Below are 23,404 nucleotides of genomic sequence, written 5' to 3'. Positions count from 1 at the left end.
CAGAGAAGGGACAGTCACTGGCCTCACTCTCTCCTTGGACCTCCCCAATAGCATCAGGACTCCCCTTTAGGTGCCTCTCCTCCTCCACTCCCAGCCTTGGACACATTCCCCTGGCTACACTGAGTGCTCAGGAATTGGTGGGTGACCCAGTTCTGTGAGTCCTGGGACTTGGGCCTTGAACTCAGGGCCTACACCTTGAGCCACTCCACCAGTCCTTTTTGTGTTAGGTATTTTCGAGATAGGGTCTCGAGAACTATTTGCCCAGGCTGGCTTCGAACCTCGAGCCTCTTGATCTCTGCCTCCTGAGTAGCTAGGATTACAGGCATGAGCCAATGGGACTTTTGCTTGAATTGCTTGATATACTTTCTGCTGGAGCTGCCACACAGGAGGATGTAACCTTAGGGACCTGCCTGGAGATGGCACTTTTTCTTTTGACCCCCCTACTTTTTCAGTGCTGGGGGTCAAATCCAGGGCCTTGGACACACTAGGCAAGCACTCCACCACTGAGTGGCTTCTGGATCCAGCCTGACCTGAATCTTTTAATTACTGGCCCCTCAAATTCCCTATTCTTTCAAGCTCATTTGAGTGTCACTACATTACCTGCTCCAGCAATTGCTGCTGTCTTGCAGCTGCCTCCAGGGCGGCCAGTTCCTTGAGCCGGGCCCGGAGATGGGCCAGCCTGCCACCTTTGGCCCCCTTGGTGCCCATCTTTCCTGCCAAAGCGAGCGCCGCGTTGAAGAGCTTGGGAGTGCCGGCACGTGGGGGCAGGATGAGTACGCTCTTCTCCTCCTTGGGCTTGTTGTTACTTCTCAGCATGTGCCTGAAAGACAGCAGCACTCCCATAGCTCAGTGCTCTGCTTCTGAGGTGCTGGGGTGGAGCCCAGTGCTCTACCACTGAGTCACCCACTAAGCCCCATAATGGCCATCCTGGTGGGTTTCATTTGCATAATACAGTAATTTTATGTGTGTGTGGTGCTGGGGACCAAACTCGTGTGCATACTAGGCAAGCGCTCTACCACTGAGCTACATCCCAGCCCAAGACAGAAAGTGGTCTAATACAGAGAGTTTAACACATGGAACTGAAAACAGGATGACCAGATGAAAAAGGACCCAAAGTGCTTCCTTCCTGTTCTGCGTGATTGTCATTTCCCATCGCCACCATTACCAATGTCAACACTGAGTGTCTACAAGTGTCAGGCCTGGGCTGGGTCCTTCATAGACAGTGTGGTGGCCTCATAGTCCTCCTTCCTGGACCCATAGTTGTAACCCCAGTGTGATTCCTCCATTGAGGACAAAGTGGACATGTGGCTTACTCTTAACTCATAGAACTCATACACAACCAGGGTAATGTGTATAAGCCACTTAGGGCTGGCTGATCCCTGTCTTGCAAGAAGACTCCTTCACTGGCTTTGTTGGAGCAACCAGCCATGTTGGAGGGGCCTGAGTAGCAGGAGCCTGGGGGCAGACACTGGCCAACAACCAGCTAGGAGCTGGCATCCATCCTACAATGGCAAGAATCTGGATTTGGTCAGCAGCCAACCTACTTTCAAGTTCAACAAGGATCTTTGAAGTGGGTCCTTTTCCCATGAAGACTTGAGATGAGACCTAGCTCTGGCTGACACCTTGACAATCATCTTGTAGAGTACTCAGCTGAGCTGTCCCCAGACTTCTGATCCAGAGAAACTGAGATGACACATGTGTATGGTTTTAAGGTACTATCTTTTTTGGGGTACGGTGGAATAATACCCATGTGGATACAATGATAAGTAACAAACACATTCTCACTTAAGTCTCACAAAAATCCTTACAAAAAAAGGTTATTTATTTATTTACTTTTTGGTGGCACTAGGGTTTGAACTCAGGGCTTCATGCCTGCTAGGCAGATGCTTTATTGCTTGAGCCAAGTCTTCAGCCCCAAATAGGTCTTTTTTTAGTACTGGGGTTTGAACTCAGGACCTCACACTTGCTAGGCAGGCATGCTACCACTTGAGCCACTCCGCCAGCCCCCAGTGCTACTTTTTAGGTAGGGTTTCATAGGCTTTTTGTTTTGCCTGGGCTGGCCTGGACTGCATTTGCTATACTTGTGCTTCCTGCATAGCTGGGATGACAAGTTGTGCCTGGCCACTACCATCCAGCTTTTTAATTGAGATGGGGTCTTGCTCTCTGCCCTTGAACTGTGGTCATCCCAATCTCAGGCTCCCAAGTAGTTGGGATTACAGGTGTGAACCACTATGTATGCGTGGGTTCTTTTGTTTTTGTTTTTGTTTTTTGAGACAGGGTCTTACTACATAGCCTAGACTGGCCTGGAACTTGCCATCCTCCTGCCTCAGCTCTTGAGTGCTGGGATTAAAGGTGTGCATTGCCACACCAGGCAAGTAGGTCTTATTATTTACCCTTATCTCCAAATAAGGATATGGAGGTCCAGAGAGGACTGGGGAGTAAGTTTCCCAGGGCCACACAGCTAGGAAGTAGTGAAGCTGGAATTCAAGCCCATATCTCTCTTTCCAGAGCCCCAGATCTTAATGATGACAAAGCAACATAGGTCATTTATCTTCTTGGATGCTGACGGATACTTCTGCCATAAAGGGCTGAGATTATTGTGCTCCTGACAGGTGGGGAAACTGAGGCTCAGCATATGTGTGTGTGTGTATGTGTGTGGTAACATGAGTCGCCAGTAAGTGGCAGAGACAGAATCACAGTGCAGTTGTAATGCAACACAGCCCCAGTTTCTCTAAATTAGTCTAGGATCTATCATCGCACAGAACCCTGCCTTTTATAGGAATTTTTCATGCTATGAATACATGATGAGTGGTTTGGCCCAAGAACAAATGAATTTTGCCTGCAATCTAGCAGACCTAGACTACTAATTGGCAAATTCATTCATCAGCCTGCCAGCATAACTTGTTTGTTTAAAAACGAGGCCATTACCGGCTGCTTATCTAATCAGAGGCAATGGCTTTAAACTGTACACACTGATATTAATTGCCCAAGATTTGCATTTTCTCCCTGGGTTCCCCAGAGAACACAAACACGATCATTCATCAGAGGTCTCTTACACACAGCCCCACACTGCTCTGTCACCTGTGTTATTCGAGTCCATAATTCACAGCATGACAGCCTGCAGGAAGGCTCAGCGTGGTACAAGATGACACAAAAGGACTTATGTTCAGGGCTGCTGCTGGTTGCCGATGGCTGTCTTGGTTTTGAAACACTGAGCTGACTTCCAGACGGTTCCAGGTGAAGGGAATTCACCCTCTTTTTCGGATGGGGTATGTTGTCCCTCTAGTTAGGATCCAGCAATCATCCCCGGGTGAGACCTTTTTTGTCTCCTTTCTTTTTTTTGGGGTGGGGAGCGGTACTGGGGATTGAACTCAGGGCCTCACACCTGCTAGGCAGGTGCTGTACCACTTCAGCCACTCCACCAGCCCCTTTTTTTGTGATGGTGTTTTTCAAGATAGGGGCTCTCAAACTATTTGCCCACCGCAAGCCTCCTGAGTAGCTCGGATTATGTCTCCTTTCTTACTGTTGTCAGGTCAGAGACCTGAGCCCTTCGCTTCTGTGAGTCTCAGGTCCCCATCCATAAAGGGGTCTTGGACAGAATCCCTCTGGGCAGCCTTCACCAACTAGATGCCCTGGGCCCTGTGGTTCTCAGGCAGCTCTGCGGCAAAGCTCACACCTACACGATCCCTGCCTCTCTCTCTCTGCCTGCCTGTTCTGAGAACCACCACTCTGGTGGGTCAGGCTGGTCCCCAATCTCAACCTTCCAGGCTGAAGTCCATCGCCCCTCCCCTTCTTCTGGCTGCCTCACAGGGCACCTTGCCCGCTGCAGGCCCGGTATAAGGTCAGAGGCATAGTCAGGAACAGGGGCCCCTGACTACCTTTAGGACAGCCTGGAGGTTCCCAGTGGATTTGCCAACCCCCCTCCTAATCCATCCAGAGGATGGGCTGACTGCTTCAAGCAAGGCCTCCTGGAGCCTTATCTCTCTTGCTGGAAGGAGGACCTGGGGCTGGTTTAAGACTTGACATTCATGAATTTTGTGATTTGCAGTCGTTCTGTTCTCTAAGGTCTCTGTGAACACTGAATTAGCAAACATGGAGACACTGCTCCAGGGCACCCAGGATTAGGTCCTGTGCACCTCTCATCATGGCTTCCTCAGCTCCTGACTCGCAACCTGTGTGTGCACTTCAGTTTTGAGACATTCCAGTCACTATACAGTCATTTATTACACGGAATGCACGGCCAACAGCATGGAACTTGTTCTGAAATGAAGCTCAGCCCATGTATTTCCTCCATAAGGCATGTGGCAGCCTTCTTGTGCTCAGAGCCAGGAGACAGAGCCTCTGTACTTCTCAGGGCCATTTGAAACGCAAACTCACCAACAAAAAAGCACAAAGCTGAGAAAAACAGACTACAAAAGACACCTGCGATGGTTTGCATACATGGCTGCCAAAGGCTTGTGTGTTGGAGACTTGGTCCCCAGCCTGTGGAGCTATTGGAGGTGGCGGAAATTTTAGAAGGTCAGGCCTAGTGGGGGAAAGCTAGGTCATTGGGAACGTGCCACTGAAGGGAATATTGGGGTCTCAGCCCCTCCCTCTCTCCCTCTCCCTGTCCCAGTCCCTGTCTCTCTCCTTCTTCTCTCTCTCCCTCTCCTCTCCTTCTCTGCTTCCCACCCACCATGACAAGAGCAGCTTTGCTCTAGTCTGTGCTCCCCACCCTGAGTTTCTGCCCCACCACAAGCCAAGGTGACCAGGCCACACGACCACGGATGGAAACCTCTGAGCCTTTTCAGTTGATTTTCTCGGGCACTTTGTCCTAGAGATGGGCAGCTGGCAGTCGTCTGCAGTCAGAGCTGAAACAGGAAGGCAGATTGTTGCCTTGTTTGGTTTCAGCTGGGACATACACTTTGGGCTACTCAGTTGTGGCCACTCTGTGCTTGTTTGAAGTGACCACAAAAGTCTGTGAGCATTGAACTGGAGATGACACGTAAGTTTTAGTGCAAAGGACAATTTGCAAATGTGGAACATGTGAAGAATGAAGGTCTACTCTGCTCCCCTGACCCTTGGGAGAGGAGGTGTGGCGCTTACAACCCATGTGGCAGGGAGAGTGGGCAGGTTTTGTGAGGAAGGTCCTAGTGGGCTGGTCTTGGCAGGGCTCCATGGGCTCCTGACAGTGCCTGTGTGAGTTGAGTTCCCTAGGGAACTAGGGACACTATACCTGACCCCATGGAACCTAAGTCACACGAAGTCCCTCCTCTGTATAAAACCCTACACGACTCCCATGTTCCCCAGAATAGAAGTCCATGTCATTCCTGGCTGACCTACAAGACCCAACCCAATCTCTTCGCCTTGACTTCTCTGATCCCACACCATGCTAAGCCAACTTTCATGCTCTTCCTTCACGCACACACTGAGTCTGCTCCTCCTCAGGCCTTCGCACTTGCTGTTCCCTCTGCCTGGAATGCTTTTCCCTGTGGGTGGCCCCCCAGCTCACTCCTTCATGCTGTGTAGGTCTTGGTTGAGATGTCACCTCCTCAGGACAGCGTCCCTGAGCAGATGACTTCTACCACGTGTCTCCTCATGAGCCCTCACACCCCCCAATCTTCATGCTCCATTGTGCATCTCTCTGACTAATGTATAAGCTTTCTCTGGTCCCCGCCATGTCCCCAGGGCCCAGAATTACATACGTAATCCATCACTGCACTGTAGGAGTGGGGATGGGTGATTCCTTCCTGTTATCATGAACCCGCTATGTGTGGTTTCTTATGGCATCATTTCATAGAATGAAGTGGAAAAAAAGAATGAGGGCTAAAGGGCTGGGTGCAGTGGCTCATGCCTATAATCCCAGGTGCTTGGGAGGCTGAGACTGGGAGAATCAAGGTGCAAAGCCAGCCTGGACAAGAAGTTAGGGAGACCTCATCTCAACAGACAAGATGATGCATGTTTGTAATCCCAGCTATGCTGGAGACATAGGGAGGAGTATCACGGTCTGAGGCTGGCCCAGGCTTAAAGCACGAGACTCCATCTGAAAAATAACTAAAGCAAAAAGGTCTGGAAACATGGCTTGGATGGTAGAGCACTTGCATAGCAAGCTTGAGGTCCTGAGTTCTAACTCTAACACCACCACCAAAAAAAGGGCAAAGGAGAGAGACAAGATAGGAGGATTATAAAGGCTCTGTTCAATAGCAACACCGTGGGGTGAGTCTGCTGGATAGACAGGAACATGGGCTCTTGATGTGAATGGAGCTCGCCAGACTCCAGGCACCCATGGGAGACCCTCTCCCACACCACCTCATCTACTCTGCACAACAGCAAATAGAGGGTGGTTACCTTCATTTCACAGAGGTGAAAACTGAGACCAGAAATGTTCAGTAACTTTCCCAAAGTCACACAGCCAGTAAGTACTGTAAATAAGTACCAGTAAATACAGAGAAGGGATTTGAGTCCCACCAGCCTCCCAAGCCTCTTGTGCTCCCTCGGTCACTACATTTGAAACCTGATCATAAGGACTGGACAGAAAAAACCCATTTTTCTAAAAACAAAGCAAAACTCTATCCCCGAATCTGCAAAATACAGACACCCAAGCTTATTCCAGGCAGCAATTGCAAAATACTGAACTTCCGGTTCACAGGAGAGCTCTGTGACTGTCACCAGGAGGGAGGTGGGAGGCTGGGGGCTGCTGGAGACCAAGTTCCAACACTTGTTGTCATGTGGGGGAAAAAAATAAGGCATAAACAAGAACCTACAGTAAGAAACAAGGGGAGGCTGGGGGTGTGGTTCCTGCGTAGCAAGTGTGAAGCCCTGAGTTCAAACCCCAGCACCGCCAAAAAAAGGGAGGGAAATAGGGAAGCAGCTGGATGCCTGGGTCTGCCTATTCCTGCAAAAGTCAGCCCAGCAAGGAAAATCAGAGTCTGCTGAGGTGACTAGGCCGCCATCATGGATGGGTGGCAGTGGCGGGGGAAGGAGTTGGACACTTCTCTGAGTAGATGGACTTGCAGAGTTTTGACTTTTGAAACCATGTTAATGTTTTTTACTCTCAATCCGTAAAGATTAGAGTGGGGCAGAGCCCTCTAATGGACGACAAGCCAAATCAGGGGAAGCCGGCCATGTTTTGTAGGGGAAAAATAACCATGGTGGTGGGGGGAGGCGCAGAGAGCTACTGGAATCACTCCTTCTCTGTGGTGCTGGAATGGAGCCCACAGCCTCACACACACTAGGCGAGCGCTCCAGACTGCCCCTAAGTCAAACACCGTGGATACAATATGTCCCCCACATGCCCTCAAGACGAGGACACAAAGAACCCCATTGACTTTTAACTTGGGGCTGGGACTGTAGCACAGTGTGGACCCTTGCCTGGCATTTGTGTAAGGTTCCATCCCAAGTGCTGCAAAAACAAAATCAAAACCAATGTTGAGATCCACTTTGAAGGCTTATTTACTCTAGTTTCTTTGAGTGCTTTGAGTCAGGTCTCACTCCGGAGCCCAGGCTGGCCTTGAACTCTTGGTCCTCCTGCTTCCACTTCTGAAGTGCTGGGATAATGACGGGCCAGCAGGCTTTTCTAACACAGGTATAGGGTAATAATTCTGAAACTACTTCCTACTGCAGAATTGAAAAGTGAATAACTGTAACAAGGACAAAGATAGCTGATTTCCCAGTGTGGGACAGCTTGATCAATTGATAGGTAAAGACAGAAAACTCATGCCGGTGTGTGAGTGAGTGTGTGTGAGTGACTGTGTGTGAGTGTGTGCGTGAGTGAGTGAGATTGTGGGTGTGAGTGAGGGTGAGTGAGTGTGAGTGCACACTGTGTTTACATAGTCAGCTGCGTGCATGGTGTTTCCTGGCTCTATCCCTGGGGAGGCCTGGCACACCCCAGAGCAAGGCCTGCATACAGGACTCAGACCTCGGTTTCTACAACCATTTCTGGGCTGGGGTACAGTCCAGTAGTTCAGAGCACACCTAGTGCATGTGAGGCCCTGTGTTTGACCCTCAGCAACCTACACCCTCCCTCTCCCGCAAAAAACCATTTCCCACTAAAAGGAATCCAGGCTCCTTGACAAAACGACCATCTCCTGTGATGCAAGAGGGACAGCACAAGCTGAGCCAGGATCTCCTGGGCTTATCGCTCGCCATGGAAGCAAGGAGATGCTTCAGTGTGGTGGTAACCTAACAAAGGGTCACAGAGTTAGTTTGAAGAGGTGCCCACTGGCCAAACTGAAACAATTGGAGCCAGTACGGTGGCTCACACCTATAGTCCCAGCCACTCAGGAGGTGGAGGTAGGAGGATTGAGGTCCAGGGCAGCCTGGGAAAAAGCATTGCACCCTATCTGAAACACAAACGCAAACGAGCTAGGGGCGTGGCTCAAGTGGCAGCGCTCTTGCTTAGTAAGCATGAGGCCCTGAGTTCAATCCTCAGTACCACACACACACACACACAAGATTGTAACGGGATTGTCAAGAAATAACGTAGACCCATGCGTGTGAGCACAGCGACACCCCACCAATTACTAATTACAGACAAACCCAGGAACTTGATGGTGTAGAAAACTCAGCCACGCAACTGAACCAAAGCATTGGCGTTGGTTAAACAAGGGACCACGTGCCCCTGATGTACTCACTCGGAGGGACACCCGCCACGTCGGGTCACTCGTGCAAAACGCACAACCTGAAGGCAAGCCCAGAAAACATCAGCCAAACACAAACCGAGGGACATTCTGCACAACAAAGCAGTCAAGCCGGCTGAGAAACTGACCCCGATCAGAGGAACACCTAATGCCGTGTGTGACCCTAGACTCGACCCGGGAGGAAAAAAGAAAATGACAGCTGTAAGAGACACTGTTGCGACGGTTAGCAAACCTGCCTGTGGGTCAAAGATGAGATGACAGCATCGTTTCAACACTGAACATCCCAATTTTGATAAAGACGCTGTGGTAATATAGGAGGGACGCCTTGACTTTAGCAATTGTCATCAGCACCACCAATATTTGAGACAGGTTCAAACTCAGGCTTGAGCCGCCACACCTAGCTCTAGCATTTTTTTTTTTTTAATGAAAGAAAAGTGAATTACGTACCGGGCCTTCTTCCTGAGTAACTTCTGAGACTCAGGATAATGCACCAAAATTTCATTCAAGTCCTTCTTATCCAGGATGAAGAGGTTAGTGAAGCCATAAGCCACCACGTTGGCCGTGCGCCGGTTCCCGCCCCCGACCGCCAGCAAGCTGGGGCGGAGAAGGAGGGAGGTGAGACCCTCCAGAGGCTGTGGTTCTGATCACACTCAATTCTGTCCCCCCATGAGAGAGCTTGGGCTGAGGTCTTCCCAGACACCTCCTCCCCCACTCCCCTTTCCCTCCCTACCCTTGCCCAGGGCCAGCACTTTACTGGACGCCTCTGACCTTATCTCTCCGAACACAGAGCCGGCTCTGAGCGTCACCAGCACGGCCTTCCCATCAGGGCCGCCCAGCACCTGCGCCTGTCCAGCCTGGATGATATACATTTCACGGCCGATCTCCCCCTAGAACAGAGGATGGCTGAGTCCCTCTGTCCACCCCCACAGAGACCAGAGGCTGCTGCCCAGCAAGGAGGCCCTAGACCCAGTCCAGACCTGCACCACAGCCTGGTGTGTCCAGCGGGGCTGGTCACTTCCCTCTCGGCCCCAGCCTCCTCCTCTGTTCCCTGGGGAAAGGAGTCACCCAGCCCGGCCCAGCTGACAGGTTCTGATGGGGAGGTAGCAGTGGCATGGTTGGAAGGCGCCAGCTCACCTGGGAGGCGCAGGTGTGAGGGTGTTCTACAAACTCCCAATTATGGTCACCAAGGGAGACTGAGCAAATGGGGTCACGTTTGTACCATGAATGAGTACCTACGCCAGCACCTGTCAGGAGCCGGTCAGGGTTTACTAACTCACAGGAAAGGTAACACTGATGACGGCCAATAGGTCTGTGACTCCTGGTGCCAGCACTGTTCTGAGTGCCTTATGACACTGTACCACTCAATCCCTGACCACAGGATTACACTCGGCCCAAGGTCATAGTGTGAGGATGAGGCAGAGACAGAATTGGACCCTAACAGTCTGGTTCCAGAGTTCATGGCCCCCACACCCCATGCGTCTGTTGAAATCTGGATGTGACCTTACTTACTTGGTAACAGGGTTGTCACAAATGTAATTAAATTAAGACGAGGCCCTACCAGAGTAGGGCAGCCCTAACCACATCTGATTGGTGTCCTTACAAGAGGGTAATCTGGACACAAACACAGGCTTAGAGGGAAGACGATGGGAAGAAACCAGAGAGAGAACAGCTATCTGTAAGCCCAGGAGCAGCCATTCCATTTGAGTTCCGTGGCCTTAATGAACTAACACAGTGGACTTGATCCCAAGGTGGACAGATGAAGGAATGGACAGACGGATGGATGCACAGCTTGCTTTGGCTACACTTGGAAACACAGGCCTGGTGCCCGCCAGCTCACTCTTGGTGTGGTTAAAGGGACACTGTGGCCCAGGCTGGCCTGGAACTCGTCATCCTCTTGTCTTAGTCTCCCAGGTGCTGGGATCACAGGCGTGCGTCACCGCACCTGGCCTCCCCTTGTGCTTCTGATCTACTCAACAGACATTTCCTGTGCATATCACACACAAGACCCTCTTCCCAGAGAGGAGGAGAGCTGTTTTCCCTGTTTCTTCGGTCTGTCTGACACAAGGGCAAGGTGTGAGGGCCATGGACTTCCCTTTACCCACCAACCAGCTCTGGCAAGTCTCGGGGTTTGTGTCACAGCAGAACCAGGCAGCAGAGGGCGCTGCTTGCACATGTGCCCCTAAAGCTCACTTCGAATCACAGTTATAGGCTCCCCAATACCTCATTCACCTCCTCTCACCTAAAGCAAACTCTATATGACCACACAGATAATAGCAACAGCAATTGTGCCTACTGTGTGCCAGACACCGTGCCAAACTGTGAGTACATCTTATTTAGTCCTCACAGACACCTAAGAGGAAGGCACTACAAAATCCCCACTTCATCCATGAGGACAGGACTCAGAGAGGGCAAGCCACCTGCCCAAGGCTGCATAGCTAGAAAATGGCTCCAATGTCAGACACATCACTTTCCTATTCCCAAACCCCTCCTTGTCTCTAAGGCTGCAGCTGCAAGTTCTCAGCCATCAGGCTGGGCATGGTGATACGTGTCTATAATCCCAGCACTCTAGAGGCAGAGGCAGGACGATGGAGAGTTAGAGGCCAGCTGGGCTACATAGAAAGACCCTGACTCAAAAAAAGAAAACAAACTAAAAGCAACAAAAAAATCTCAGCCATTTCAGTCTCTTTTTTTTTTTGGTGGTATTGGGGCTTGAACTCAGGGTCTTCACCTTGAGCCACTCCCCAGCCCTATTTTTGTGAAGGGTTTTTCGAAAGAGGGTCTCGCTGGCTTCGAACCACGATCCTCCTGATCTCTGCCTCCTGCATAGGTAGGATTACAGGGGTGAGCCACCAGCGCCCAGCTTTGAAGCATCTTTTTCTTTCTCTTCCCCAGCTCTCTGCTTTTCACTGCTACACAGAGAGACTGGGGCCTTCCTGAGACTGGGGGATCCTGCATCTTATAGTGCCTGCTTAGACAATGTTTTCACCCGTTTCCTTTTTTTTTTTTTTTTTTTGGTCTTACTGGGGTTTTGAACTTAGGATCTTGCACTTGGTAGGCAAGTGCGCTACACTTGAGCTGTGCTCACGGTCCCCTCTCTTTTTTTTGAGACAAGGTTTTGCTATGTAGCCAAGGCTGGCCTTGAACTCAAGGTCCTCCTGACTCAGTCTCCCACGTTTTGGGGTTATAGGCTTGTACCACTACGCCAGGTCTAAATCTTCCAATTTTAAAGGTTAGGGACTAATTCAACTTTTAAAAAAAGATTACCAAAAAAACCCCTCCACAAAACACCTTGGGCTGAACCCTCCCTCAGGCCACCAGCTGCAGCCTTTGACTGGGTTGTGCGTGTTTTTTGTGATGGGAAGGCTGAGCCCTTGGGAGTCATTTCATGTTCATAGTCAAGGTTCCCCATCCTTTTCTGAAGGGCAGGCTCCTCATCCCTCATCTGGGCCCCCCTCCCTGGTGGGGGGAGCTGTGGAAGCCCTTGGCAGAGCCTGGGACACATCTGTCACCCCGCAGCTGCCCCCCCTCCGCCCCCAGGCCTCCAGCCCCCAGCCCGACTCCTCGTGCAGCACCACCGTTTACCTTCTTGCACACGTAGTCGTTAGGCAGGTAGACAACTGAGCGGAGCCTCTTCAGCATGTCGAAGATCATCTGCCGGTCACAGCCCTGCCCAACCAAGGGAGGAGGGGACAGCCCCGTTACAGAAGTGTCAGACCTGGGGCCTCTGACACCAAGGGTGATGGTGCCCGCAAGGTACCTGAAAGAGTGCCACTTTGCTGACAATGTCGTAGTTTACATCGATGGCCAGGTCCAGCCGCATCTTGTCTGGAAGCTGCACCATCAGCTCTGACTCGTCTGTCAAGGACACCAGGCAGGGCTCAGAGGTGAGGCCAGGGCTGTGTGCTTCCCTGACTAACTCCTATTCGTTCTTCAAAACCCAGCACTGATGTGCCTTTCTCCAGGAAGCCTGCCCCCAATACCTCCATCTTGTGAGCTAGCAGTTCCTGTTCTGAAGTACTTGTCACCCCCATTGCAATTGTTTATGGGCTGTTTTCCCCTCACACTGGAAGTCACCAGCAAGAACTGGCCTATTGAGCACTTTCTGTGGGCCAGGGTTTACACAGTGTTTTCCAAAGATCATGTTAGTCCTTCCAGCAGCCCAAGAAGGGCTGCAATCTGCTAGGATCCCACCCTGCCTCCCGGAAGAGCAATGGCTTGCCCAGGGCCATGTAGCCAGGGAGAGGAAGGGAAGCAGGGTCCACCCAGGTTTTGTAGCCCAGAGCATTCCCAGGAGAGCAGGGCACTGTGGCCACCACCCTTGCTCTGAAGTGCTCATGAGAGAAAGAGAGGATGGAGGAGAGAGAAGATGGAGGGAGGGAGGAAGGGGGGCTTCCTCCTTCTTTAATTTTTTTTTCAAGACAAGGGTCTCTCTACGTAGCCCAGGCTGGCCTTGAACTTGCCATCTTTCCTCTCGTGTGCTAGGATCAAAGGCGTGCATCACTATACCCAGCTCTGCCTGCCTGACTTAAACTGTACTTCCATCTTGGATGGGGCTGCATCTCAAGGCAGGTAAGGTGGGAGAAAGGAAGACATGGTCCTTGAGTCTTCAGTTGTCTCAGGGCAGCCAGCCTAGGGCACCTCACAGGCCCCTGTCACATCAAAGTTGGGGCCTCAGCCAAGGAGAACTCAGTACTTGGTCCTCGGAGATCCAGAGGATGAGGGAAGAGCCCAGAAGACCGGGTATGGGGGGACAAGAGTTTTCTGGGGGAGGCGGGTGCAGTCTTACCCAGCATGCCTTGCGAGTGCCAGGTATACTCATACCAGGTCTTGACGCGGTTCTGCACGGACTTGGGGATCTTGTAGAAGTTCATATACTTCACCGTGCTGTCCATGCAGCTGCGGTAGTAGGTCTGTCCTGCAGTGGCGGCCCCCACCACATCTCTCATCTGGGGCAAGAGGTTGGGGAGACAGGGAAACCCTGGGTCACTTCAACAGAGAGGGAGAAACAAGTCCTCACACCCACACAAGAGCTTTCACCGGTGGAAGCAAGTCCTGCCTCCAGCCTGGACGTGGAAAGGAGAAACCAGGCTGCCAGGCCTCCCGTGGCCCTGGGTCCCTGGGACCATGCATGTGGGGGACGCTTCCAGGGACTGGGCTGATTCTGGGGCCGTGGCCACTCTGCCCACCCTTGCTGGAGGAAATAGGGACCCAGAGCCCTGGTCCTCAGGAGGAACGGGAACCTCCAAAGGTTGCTTTGAGAACCCTGTTTGTCACCTCACTCCCCCAGCACATCAGAAACTCTAACGAGCACCACCCAAGTCCTCAGCCAGTGGGAAAGCCATGCAGCCCAGCCACCCAGAGGCACTGGCATTTCCAGCGGACAGGACACACAGAGAGGATGGGACCTAGACCACCCCTCCCCTCCCCCACCACTCCAGGCTCCCCACGGTGCAGAGCCCATGGGCACAGAGGGGTGTTTCTGGCAGTGGTGGGATGGGCCCTTCAGGTGGGCAGGGTGGATGGCTAGGGCAGGGCCCCAGCTACCTGTCCAATCATCACAGAGAAAGCGAAGACACCCGTGAAATAGTTCAGCAGCTGGAAGACAATTTCAAAGAGCGTCTGGGGGTCTGGCAGCCCGCCGATGGTGATGAGGGTCTTTACAGCCCAGTAGTAACAGCGAATGTAACTGGAGAGAGGGGGAAATGGGCCTTGGTCACCACAGGACCCACCCTCCTGTACTTGGGGGCTGGAGTCAGATACCTCTGATAGACACACGTGGTGCAAGAGGGACCCCTTTACAGCGCCTAGCCCCCTACTTGGGCAGAGTGCATTGCAGTTTGTAGAGCAGGTTTGGAAATGCTATCTGGTTTGGCATGGCTCTGCCCCAACCCTGTAGGGACATGTTGTCACCACCATTCACAAGGCTTGGACATGACATGTCCCTCCAGAAAGGTTTGGTCTCTGATGAGGGCACTGTTCAGAGTGGGGCTTTGGAAAGTGATTGGATCACGAGGGTTCTGACCTCATCAGTGGATTAATCCATTGATGGACTCATAACTTGAGGGGAGGGGGTGGAGCCTGGCTGGAGGAGGCAGATGACCAGGGTGTGTCTTTGAAGGATGTATCTTGTCCCCTACTCCTTCCTGACTGCCCCTCTGCCATGATGCTCTGCCTCACCACAGGCCCAAGCAACAGAGCCAGCCAATCATGGACTGGAGCCCCTGAAACGGGAGCCAAATAAACTTCCCACCCTTAAGTTGCTCTCTCAGGTATTGTCATGATGGTGAAAGGTCTGACTGACACGCTAAGACCCAGGAGACCCAGGAGGGTTCGGCGGAGGTAGACGGCCCTGACCCTCACCCTTTCAACATTCCTTCACTTTCCACAGTCTCTTCCTTTGCTGTCTGCATCGTGTTGGTTCACGGAAAGCAAGAGCAAAAAAGTTGAAAGATCCTGTCGGCTGACGTGTGTGTGTGTGTGTGTGTGTGTGTGTGTGTGTGTGTGTATACAAGTGCTACCCCATTTCACATAACCAGCACCCACAGATTTCGGCATCCTCAGGGGTCCTGGAGCCAATCCCCATGGACACCGATGGACAACTGTATCTTGACAACCCATTGTTCCTGACCCTCCCCTTCTCTGCCCATTTTCCAGATCATGAAACTGAGGCCCCTAAAGGGAAAGGGAGCACCCATTGTCACCAGTTGGTAAGTTCCAGAGCTGGGACGAGAGAGAGCCTGGGCACTGTTTCTCTGAGCTGTCATGGTCATCAGGTAACCCTGACACAGGCTCAAAACCCACAGGACAGGGGTGGGTGATGGTGGTCCTACTGTGTGTTAAGAGCTTGTTTAATGATCACAAACCCCCTCACGTGCTTGTCCACACTGTCAGGCTGGGCGCCCCCAACCAGGAGTCCACAAAGAGGGAGGCCAGCTTTCCTGGCCTTCTCAGGCTCTGTCCGCCAGCTGTTTATGCAACCTCATGGCCAGAGCGAGTGTCCTGGCCAGACCTCCTGGGCACAGGTCCTGTCTAGCTGCACAACATGGACAAGTTTCTAAATTTCTTCAAGTCTCAATCTCCTCCTCCATAAAATGAGACAGCAGTGGAACATCCTCCACAGGTGACCATAAGGACAAAATGAGCTGCTAGAAGTCCCCAGCGCTAGCTGGGCTCACAGGATGTCAGCTGTGAAGACCCTCACTCTGAGACACCTGCTGTGTGTCTGTAGTGGGGAACAGACAGCCCTGCCTGTGTCTGTAACAGGCACAGGCAATGTGCACTGAGGGGAAGCAGAGGTTGAAGGGGACCGGGGTGCAGCCCCTACCCTTGACTGGATGTACCTTACGGTCACCTGCAGCCTGGAAGTCAGTCTTGGGACATCTATGGGGTCCTTGTTATATTGGCTCTGGCCAGCAGAGGGCGCACGCAACAGCCTTTAGTGGGCCTGAGCAGCCTCCACCCTTCCCATCACTGCGGGGAAACTGGCTGTCATGTAGCTGGTTGTCCTTTAGGACTTCTATCTCAAGGAATCCTCCATTGGCATGGCACATCTTGGATCTGTGGACCCCTCCCCCCCATGCCCAGGCTGGGCAAAGCCAGAGCAGGACAGCCTGGACTAGGGTGGGGGACCAGCATTTGTGGGGACGTGAGTCCTCAAACCCAACACCCAATGGGCCTTTTGAGGAGTTTTCTCCCACTGTGGAAAATCCCTGTAGGATTCCACCTGGGAAAGAACACTGCTCCCCGGGAAGTGTGCCCTTCCCACTGTGGAGGGTCCCCTCAGGAGGCCCCAGAGTGCAGCCCAATCCTCCCTCCCCTTCCTGCTTGCCTTCCATCCTCAGGGCTGCCAGCCCCAGCCCCAGCCCCAGCCCCACCCGGGAAGTAGGTTCTTAGATTTCCTGGGCACAAACGTCTTTGAGACCTGAGGGGAAGCCAGGAAGCTTCCTTTAAAAACCTTAGAGGACAGGGGATGTGGCTCGAGAGGTAGAATGCTTGCCTGGCAAGTGTGAGGCCCTGAGCCTAACTCCAGTACAAAGAAAAAAAGCCTTAGAAAAACTAAATTCTCAAAGTTTAGCACCAATTTCCAGAGGGACTTGGATCTCTGGACCTGAAGTTCTGAACCCTTTCCTGGCACACTGTCTTCCCCATAACAATAGCCACAAGTAGGAAGCGGGCACTGAGCCCACATCCAGGCACAGGGGTGGACATCTTACACACAGTGCCTCATCGCTCCTCACTGGAATCCTGAATGTGACACATAATCCCAGCACTCGGGAGGCCAAGGCAGGAGGATGGAGAGCTCCAGGCCAGCTGGACTACATAGTGAGACCCTGCCTCATTCCCTCCGCACCCCACAAAAACAATCCTGAATGTGATAGCACTCCCACTTTGAAGATGAGAAAACTGAGTCTCAGAGGGTATCAGGGCCTCGTCAAGGTCCCAGGGTGGGTCCCGTGATGACTGGGACGGTGCCCTTCCATCCACAGAGAAGGGACTTTTGAAACCTCCTTCTGTACCTGGTGGATGAATGAATGAATGGAAGGTCCAGACCCGGGCATGGAATCAGGGCTGTGGGTGGGGAGGCCGAGGAAAGCAGAAAGCAGGACACTGGTGATGTGGGGGAATGTTGGGCCCTGGCTCCATCCCTGACACACTCCACACCACAGTGGACATCAGGAATTTCCCTTACGCCTATCTGGGATGCCCTGGACCCTGGAACATCTCTAAAGGTGTAGCTGTCCCTCAGGCTGCAGGCCCATTGCAGAAGGTGACAGCCATGGCCGTAGTGGCCAAGGTTGAGCATCAGTACTGTGAAAGGGACATTTTAAATAAATGACCACCCTGCAAAGAAGATGCTTCGGATACAGGGACTGGTCGGCTTCAGCACTAGGAGCAGGAGCTTGGAGGCAGTGTCTACAGCTGACTGTCACATTTCGTATGACTCGTGGGCACAGCCCAGGGTCGGCACAGCCACTTATGGTCACGCTGTGGTTTGGCTCTGGAACATCTCCCAAAGGCTTATGTGCTCACAAATTAGTTCCCAGCTTGGTGCTATTAGGAGGTGGTGGAATCTTCAAGAGGTGGGGCTTAGTAGGAGGTCTTCCAGTCACTGGGGCATGTCCTTGAAGGGAACAGGAGGAGCCCAGCTCCTCTTCTTCCTGTCCTTTACTTTCTGGCCATGAGTTGAGCAACACTGGTCTACCATACACTCCAGGCAATGATGTGTTTCCTTCCCCCAGGCCAACTGAAACTGTGAGCCAAAATAAAACTTCTGTCTTTATAAGCTGATTATCTCAGGTATTCTGCTACAGCAACAGAAAGCTGACTAATACAAGTGACTGACCCAACTTTGATGTTTCCTCTTCTTCATCACCACAGCCCACCAAGTGTCCACTATACCAGACATTGGGGAAGCAACTCAGATACATAGGCTCCTCAGAGATACCTCTTCAGAAGGTGAGTCCTATGTTCAGCCCTAGTTTGAAGGTGAGGAAACGGAAGCCTAGAAAAGTGAGGCTGTCAACAGGTGGCAGCTCCATGAGTCACACTTGGGATTTCTTGTCCCAAAAGCCTACATGTGCTCTGACTCTCCAGGCTCAGCCTGGTCTTGACCCCATGTGCCTGGTTTTTCCTTCCCATATTGCCCTCCCTCCCCCAGATCCAGCAAACCCTTTCTCGTGTGGGATTTGCTGCTCTGTGTGACACACCAGCACCACTTCCAGCTCACTGGTTACCTGCTTCCTGCCTATGTTCCCATTCCAGCAAAGCAACCTGAAATCTCCCTCCCTTCACGGTCAAACTCCTGCTTACAGGCTTTGAAAGGCCCGGAGAGGGAGAGTGGCGGGGTAGAGCTTTCAGTGACATCCAGCCTTCAGCATAAGGCAGCAGGGGTTGGGGGTGTGACTCAGTGCTTAGCCTGTGCCAGGCCAGGCTCCATCCCCAACACCAAAGAGAGAAAGAAAAATGAGAAAAAGAGACAGTTTTTGTCCAGAATCTCTCTACTCACCAGTGTAAACCTTTCTATAAAACTAAAACTGCTGTGAACAAAAAAGTCTATTAATTCAAATAATTAAAAATTTAAAATGGCCAGGCACCAATGTCTCACATCTGTAATCCTAGCTACTCAGGAGGCAGAGATCAGGAGGATCAAATTTCAAGGCCAACCTGGGCAAACAGTTTGTAAGAACCTAGCTCCAAAATACCCAACACAATTAGGGGCTGGTGGAGTGGCCTAGCAAGTGTGAGGCCCTGAGTTCAAATCCCAGTGCCACCAAAAAAAAAAATTAAAATGTTTTTAAATGTTTGTACCCTTGGTCCTACCATCCATCCTCTTGTAAGAATTTCTTACGAGGAAACAAAGGCACGTCAGCCAGTATTACCGTGCTTGATATGGTGGTCACACTGCACAAATGATCACTGTGAAATTTTGGGTTAACTAAGATAGGTTATTGAGATCGCTCTCATCTGTTTCTTCCAGTGTTTAAGCGACATGGCTTTAGTAGTTTTAAGTTGCACATGTGGATTACAACAGTGCCTTAGGCAAAGGTTTCTTTTTTGTCCTTTGTCACGTTATGATGTCATATGTATTTTTTTCCGATTGTAAAAGACCAGGAACATACTATCCTCTGACATTTCTTTGATCCAAAGATGTTAATTGCACGTTACATCATGGAATTAACTCAGCCTTTGGTACTAAAAGAAATACTACGGTAAGTGCACTCCTGGGTTGTAAGATACATCCCGAATTTAGAAATGTTAAAATCTAAAAAAAATAGGTCCCCAACAACATGTAAGATATTGTGTGGATTTTCCTCATCATTAAAATGATTTTTTTAGAGAGGGTCTTGCTATGTAGCCCAGGCTGATCTCGATCTTGCAACCCTCCTGCCTCTGCTTCCTGAGTGTTGGGCTTACAGGCACGTACCTTCCCACCCAGCTCATCATTAAACTTTGTAAAATCATGAAATCAAGGCATTCCTTTTTTCTTTTTTTGGTGGGACTGGGATTGGAACTCAGGGCTTCAAGCTTGCAAAGCAGATGCTCTACGGCTTGAGCCACATCTCCAGTCCCAGGTCAGTGGCTCCTTAGGAGCAAAGTTGCCTTGGGAACACAGTGGCATGCTCCTCTTTCCAGGAGTTCATGCTGTGAATTATGAAGAAGGAGCCCGTCAGCCAGGTGAGCCCAGGAGGAAGCTGGCTCACCTGTTTCCCACACCATCATAGACCCAGTGAGTGGAGCCAATGCCCTCGTAGGCCGATGCCCAGTAATAAAGACAGGAGTTCAAGTGCAAGCTGTACAGCAAGTAGGTGGTAGTCCTGACGACCCTGCAGAGGAAGGCAGAGGGCAAACACAGCCGTGAGATGTGCTGGTGGCATCTTGCCCCCGGGGACGGGACTGCAGGAACAAGTCAGTTCTCAGCTTCCCTGAAGCCCTTTCAGAAGTCCCCAGTGGAGACCATGGCCCCCCCCAGACTTCCTGAAGAGGTGACACCCAGACATTGGGGCTTGGCAGTAGTTGGTCTGGCCACTCTTTTGAGGTTGTGCCAGTTAGGAATGGTGGCATTTGAGGGCTGGCATTGGCTTGGGAGGTAGCTGAGCTCTCTTTTTGCACATGTGCTGGGGGACCGAGGGGCCAGAGGGGGACAGGTACATGCAGAGAAATGACGCATAGGCCATGTGCCCCATACAAGATGTGCAAGGAGCCTTACTCGCTGCTGAGCCTGGCCTGGCTGGTCTTGTGCCCCACCATGGGTATCCTTACAAAGGGTCCCCTCTGTCAGAGCTAGGCTGGGGCTTCAATTCTCTGCACTAATACCAAGTGCTGCATGTGCCCTTGTCACAATGTGGGAGGAAGGAGGACATTCCTGGTTCTTTGGGAAATAAACATCTCAGCCATGAAGAGGCCTAGCTTCTGGTGGGACATGGAGGTGGGGGAGCAGGGAAGGGAAGCAACTGGAGGGGGGGAGTAGAGAATGCATGCATGCGTGCATGTGTGCATGTGTGTGTGTGCGTGTTTGTGTGTGTGTGTGCGCGTGTGTGTGTGTACATGCACATGCATGCATGGGTGGCTCACCTGTAAACGTAGGCTTTGCTGAGAATGGCTTCCAGGCGGTTGTTAAACTCGAAGAAGGCCATGTACTGAAGGAAGAGGAAGACATCAGGGTCAGCCCTGTCTGCAGGTGGCATGCTGCCTGGCCTCCTCACCTGTCCCCAGTGTGCCAGGACTGAGGCCCTTCCTCCCTGGGGACAGGAGCTACACAGTGAGCCTTTAACACCAGAGGTCCTTAGCTCTGAAAGAACAGAGAGTGGAGACACCCTGCCCACATTCAAACTCAGACCGCTCCTGCCTGAGTGTGACTTTGGACAGGTGGGGCCAGAAACTCCACTGAGAAATCTGACAGCAGCCTTGACCCAGCTTCCCTCAGAAATTACACAGGACCATGTCTTCACAGCTCCATTTGGGGACTAAGACCTTGCCAATACCATTGCGAAGTTTTAAGGGAACCTGGGTCCCAGGTTAAGGACACTGTTTTGAATGTCTACTGACAAGGAGGACAATTTTCTATAGAAACAGCATCTCTAACCTCCCTCCCTCCCTCACATCCTCCAAAGGCTTATTTATGAGTAAAACTCTTTTTTTTTTTTTTAATGGTACTGGGGTTTGAACTCAGGGCCTCTTAGCTTGCGAGGCAGGCACTCTACCACTTGAGCCATGCCTCCAGCCCATTTTGCTCTGGCTGTTTTGAAGACAGGATCTCACTTTTTGCCCAGGTTGGCCTGGACTGTGATCCTATTACAGGCACACACCATTGAGATGGGATCTTGCAAACATTTTTCCCCTGGGCTGGCCTAGAATCTTAATCCTCCCCATCTCAGCCTCTCATGTGGCTTGGGATGACAGGTGCATGCAACCACACCCAGCTATTGCTTGAGATAGAATCTCACTAACTCCTGCCTGAGGGGGCCTTGAGCCACAGTCCTCCCAATCTCAGCCTCCCAAATAGCTAGGATTACAGGTGTGAGCCACTGGTGCCGGCTGTAACTACTCTTACTTACTGAGCTCCTATCATGTGATTGGCACCTTATAGTTACTTACTCCCTATTTACTTAGGAAGTATGTGTTGTCACTCCCCATACCCTTTTTTTGGTGCTGGGGATGGAACTCGGGGCCTCACTCATGCTAGGCAAACGCTCTGCCACTGAGCTACATCCCCAAACATACCATTCCCCTTTGACGGAGGAACTCGGCACTCAAAGCGCAGGATGGGAGGCAGTCCCCTCTGAACCCAGATAAGATTCAAAGCTGCCAGCTCTCTCTGATACGCTGACCCCGCTCTAGACCACCTCCACATTTAGTGCTTATGAAGAGTTCGTAAGGGGTTCGGTAGCTGTCGTCCAGGTGCTCCTGTTCATTTCCATCTAGAGTTTAAATTGGATACAGAAGGACCATGGCCTTGAACCCCTCACCTTAGCTTCAAAGAGTTGCACCTTCTGAGTTGTGCCAAGTCCACGGATTATGTACTCAACAGGGAATGGGCCTCGGTCTCACATTTGGGGCAAATCCTGGCCTCGGTCTCACATTTGGGGCAAATCCTGGCTGGTGGATCCACAAGCCTTCACAATGATGTTTGGCTCTAATGCAACCTTTGCAGCCCCAGGAGGCTGGCATGAGTCAGGTAAGAATGGTGTCATTTATAGTTTCCTGTTTCCTCTGAGCAGCCAGGATGCTCAGAAGCAGCATCTGTGCTCGATTCCATCCGGGGCTGCTTTCTTTTCACCAGGGCCCCTGCATTCCTCTCCATGTCTCCAGGCTGTTTCTCCAGGTCACTAACACTATCGCATTTACCTTTGTTGTAAATCCCCCCATCTACTCTCTTGAGGAAGGGCACAAGGCATGATGGAAAGAAAAGAATGAATTTAACTGGTGGCTAGCAAAAATCCACTTGGGTGATCCCAAGTGCTCTGACTGGCGATTCATCCTGATCACATTCGAGGTTCTCTGCCAGGCCTCCAGTCTACTCTGTGTTAGCAAGAGCCTCACTGGAACCCTGACTCTGCCCAGTGAGTGACAGATGAACAACTAGAAGTGACACTGTGACCAACCTATGAGGAAATGGATGGCAGCTGTGTGTTCAAGTCCATCCCTGATACTTCCTTGCTCCTGTGACCTTGGACAAGTCACCTTGCTTCTCCAAGTGCCAATTTCCCCATCTTTTTGATAGAGACCATCACAAAGCAGAAACCCTATCTGAAAGAGCTGAGAGTGGAGACAGCCTGTCTGCATTCAAACTCGACCATTCCGCCATCTGCGTGACCTTGGGTGTCCTCTTTGTGCCCCCACCCCCCATCTCCTCTTGTGTCTCGTCAGGAGGCTGAGGAACCAGCATGAGTTAAACCTTGGACCAGGATCTGACAGGTGTGCCACAGAAAGTGCAGAAACTTCCCACCAAGACATACTTGGAGCACGTGCACCTTCCCTGAGCAGCCCTCCCTGCTCACTGGGGAAGGGGAGCCTTGTGGACACCTCCCCTTCCCCAGTGAGCTGAAGACCTGGGGGCCAGACCTGCCAGCCTTACCTTCAAACAGCGGGGCAGGCGAAAGAGGGGGTTCACTCCGAATTTCAAGTAGAGAAAATCCAAGGGCAGAAGGCAGAGCAGGTCCATCTGCAATCACAGGAGCCCCCCACAGTGTGTCAGTCACAGGGACACACTCCCCAAGGCTGAAGGGGTGGAGAGGGAGGAGCAGGGCACCACCTTCCATGGAAAGGAAGGTCAGAGTACCCCAGGG

The 23,404-nt window shown here is 51.7% G+C and overlaps 1 protein-coding gene across 1 annotated transcript in view; it reads right to left on the bottom strand.

Moving 5' to 3' along the window:
- The window catches only part of Cngb1 (cyclic nucleotide gated channel subunit beta 1), a 74,096-nt gene that overhangs the window by 5,307 nt on the left and 45,385 nt on the right, over nucleotides 1-23,404 (bottom strand). The window contains exons 24-33 of the mRNA XM_074055386.1: nucleotides 23,194-23,280; nucleotides 20,691-20,755; nucleotides 19,820-19,942; nucleotides 14,163-14,304; nucleotides 13,405-13,564; nucleotides 12,376-12,473; nucleotides 12,201-12,284; nucleotides 9,387-9,505; nucleotides 9,066-9,212; nucleotides 601-820 (exon numbers count right to left, since the gene is read on the bottom strand). Coding sequence (XP_073911487.1) covers nucleotides 601-820; nucleotides 9,066-9,212; nucleotides 9,387-9,505; nucleotides 12,201-12,284; nucleotides 12,376-12,473; nucleotides 13,405-13,564; nucleotides 14,163-14,304; nucleotides 19,820-19,942; nucleotides 20,691-20,755; nucleotides 23,194-23,280 — 1,245 coding nt within the window. The remainder of the gene's footprint in view (nucleotides 1-600; nucleotides 821-9,065; nucleotides 9,213-9,386; nucleotides 9,506-12,200; nucleotides 12,285-12,375; nucleotides 12,474-13,404; nucleotides 13,565-14,162; nucleotides 14,305-19,819; nucleotides 19,943-20,690; nucleotides 20,756-23,193; nucleotides 23,281-23,404) is intronic.

The sequence above is a fragment of the Castor canadensis genome, chromosome 15 (genome assembly GCF_047511655.1).
Source record: "Castor canadensis chromosome 15, mCasCan1.hap1v2, whole genome shotgun sequence".
NCBI lineage: Eukaryota > Metazoa > Chordata > Mammalia > Rodentia > Castoridae > Castor > Castor canadensis.
This window is presented reverse-complemented; position numbering and strand designations above follow the sequence as displayed.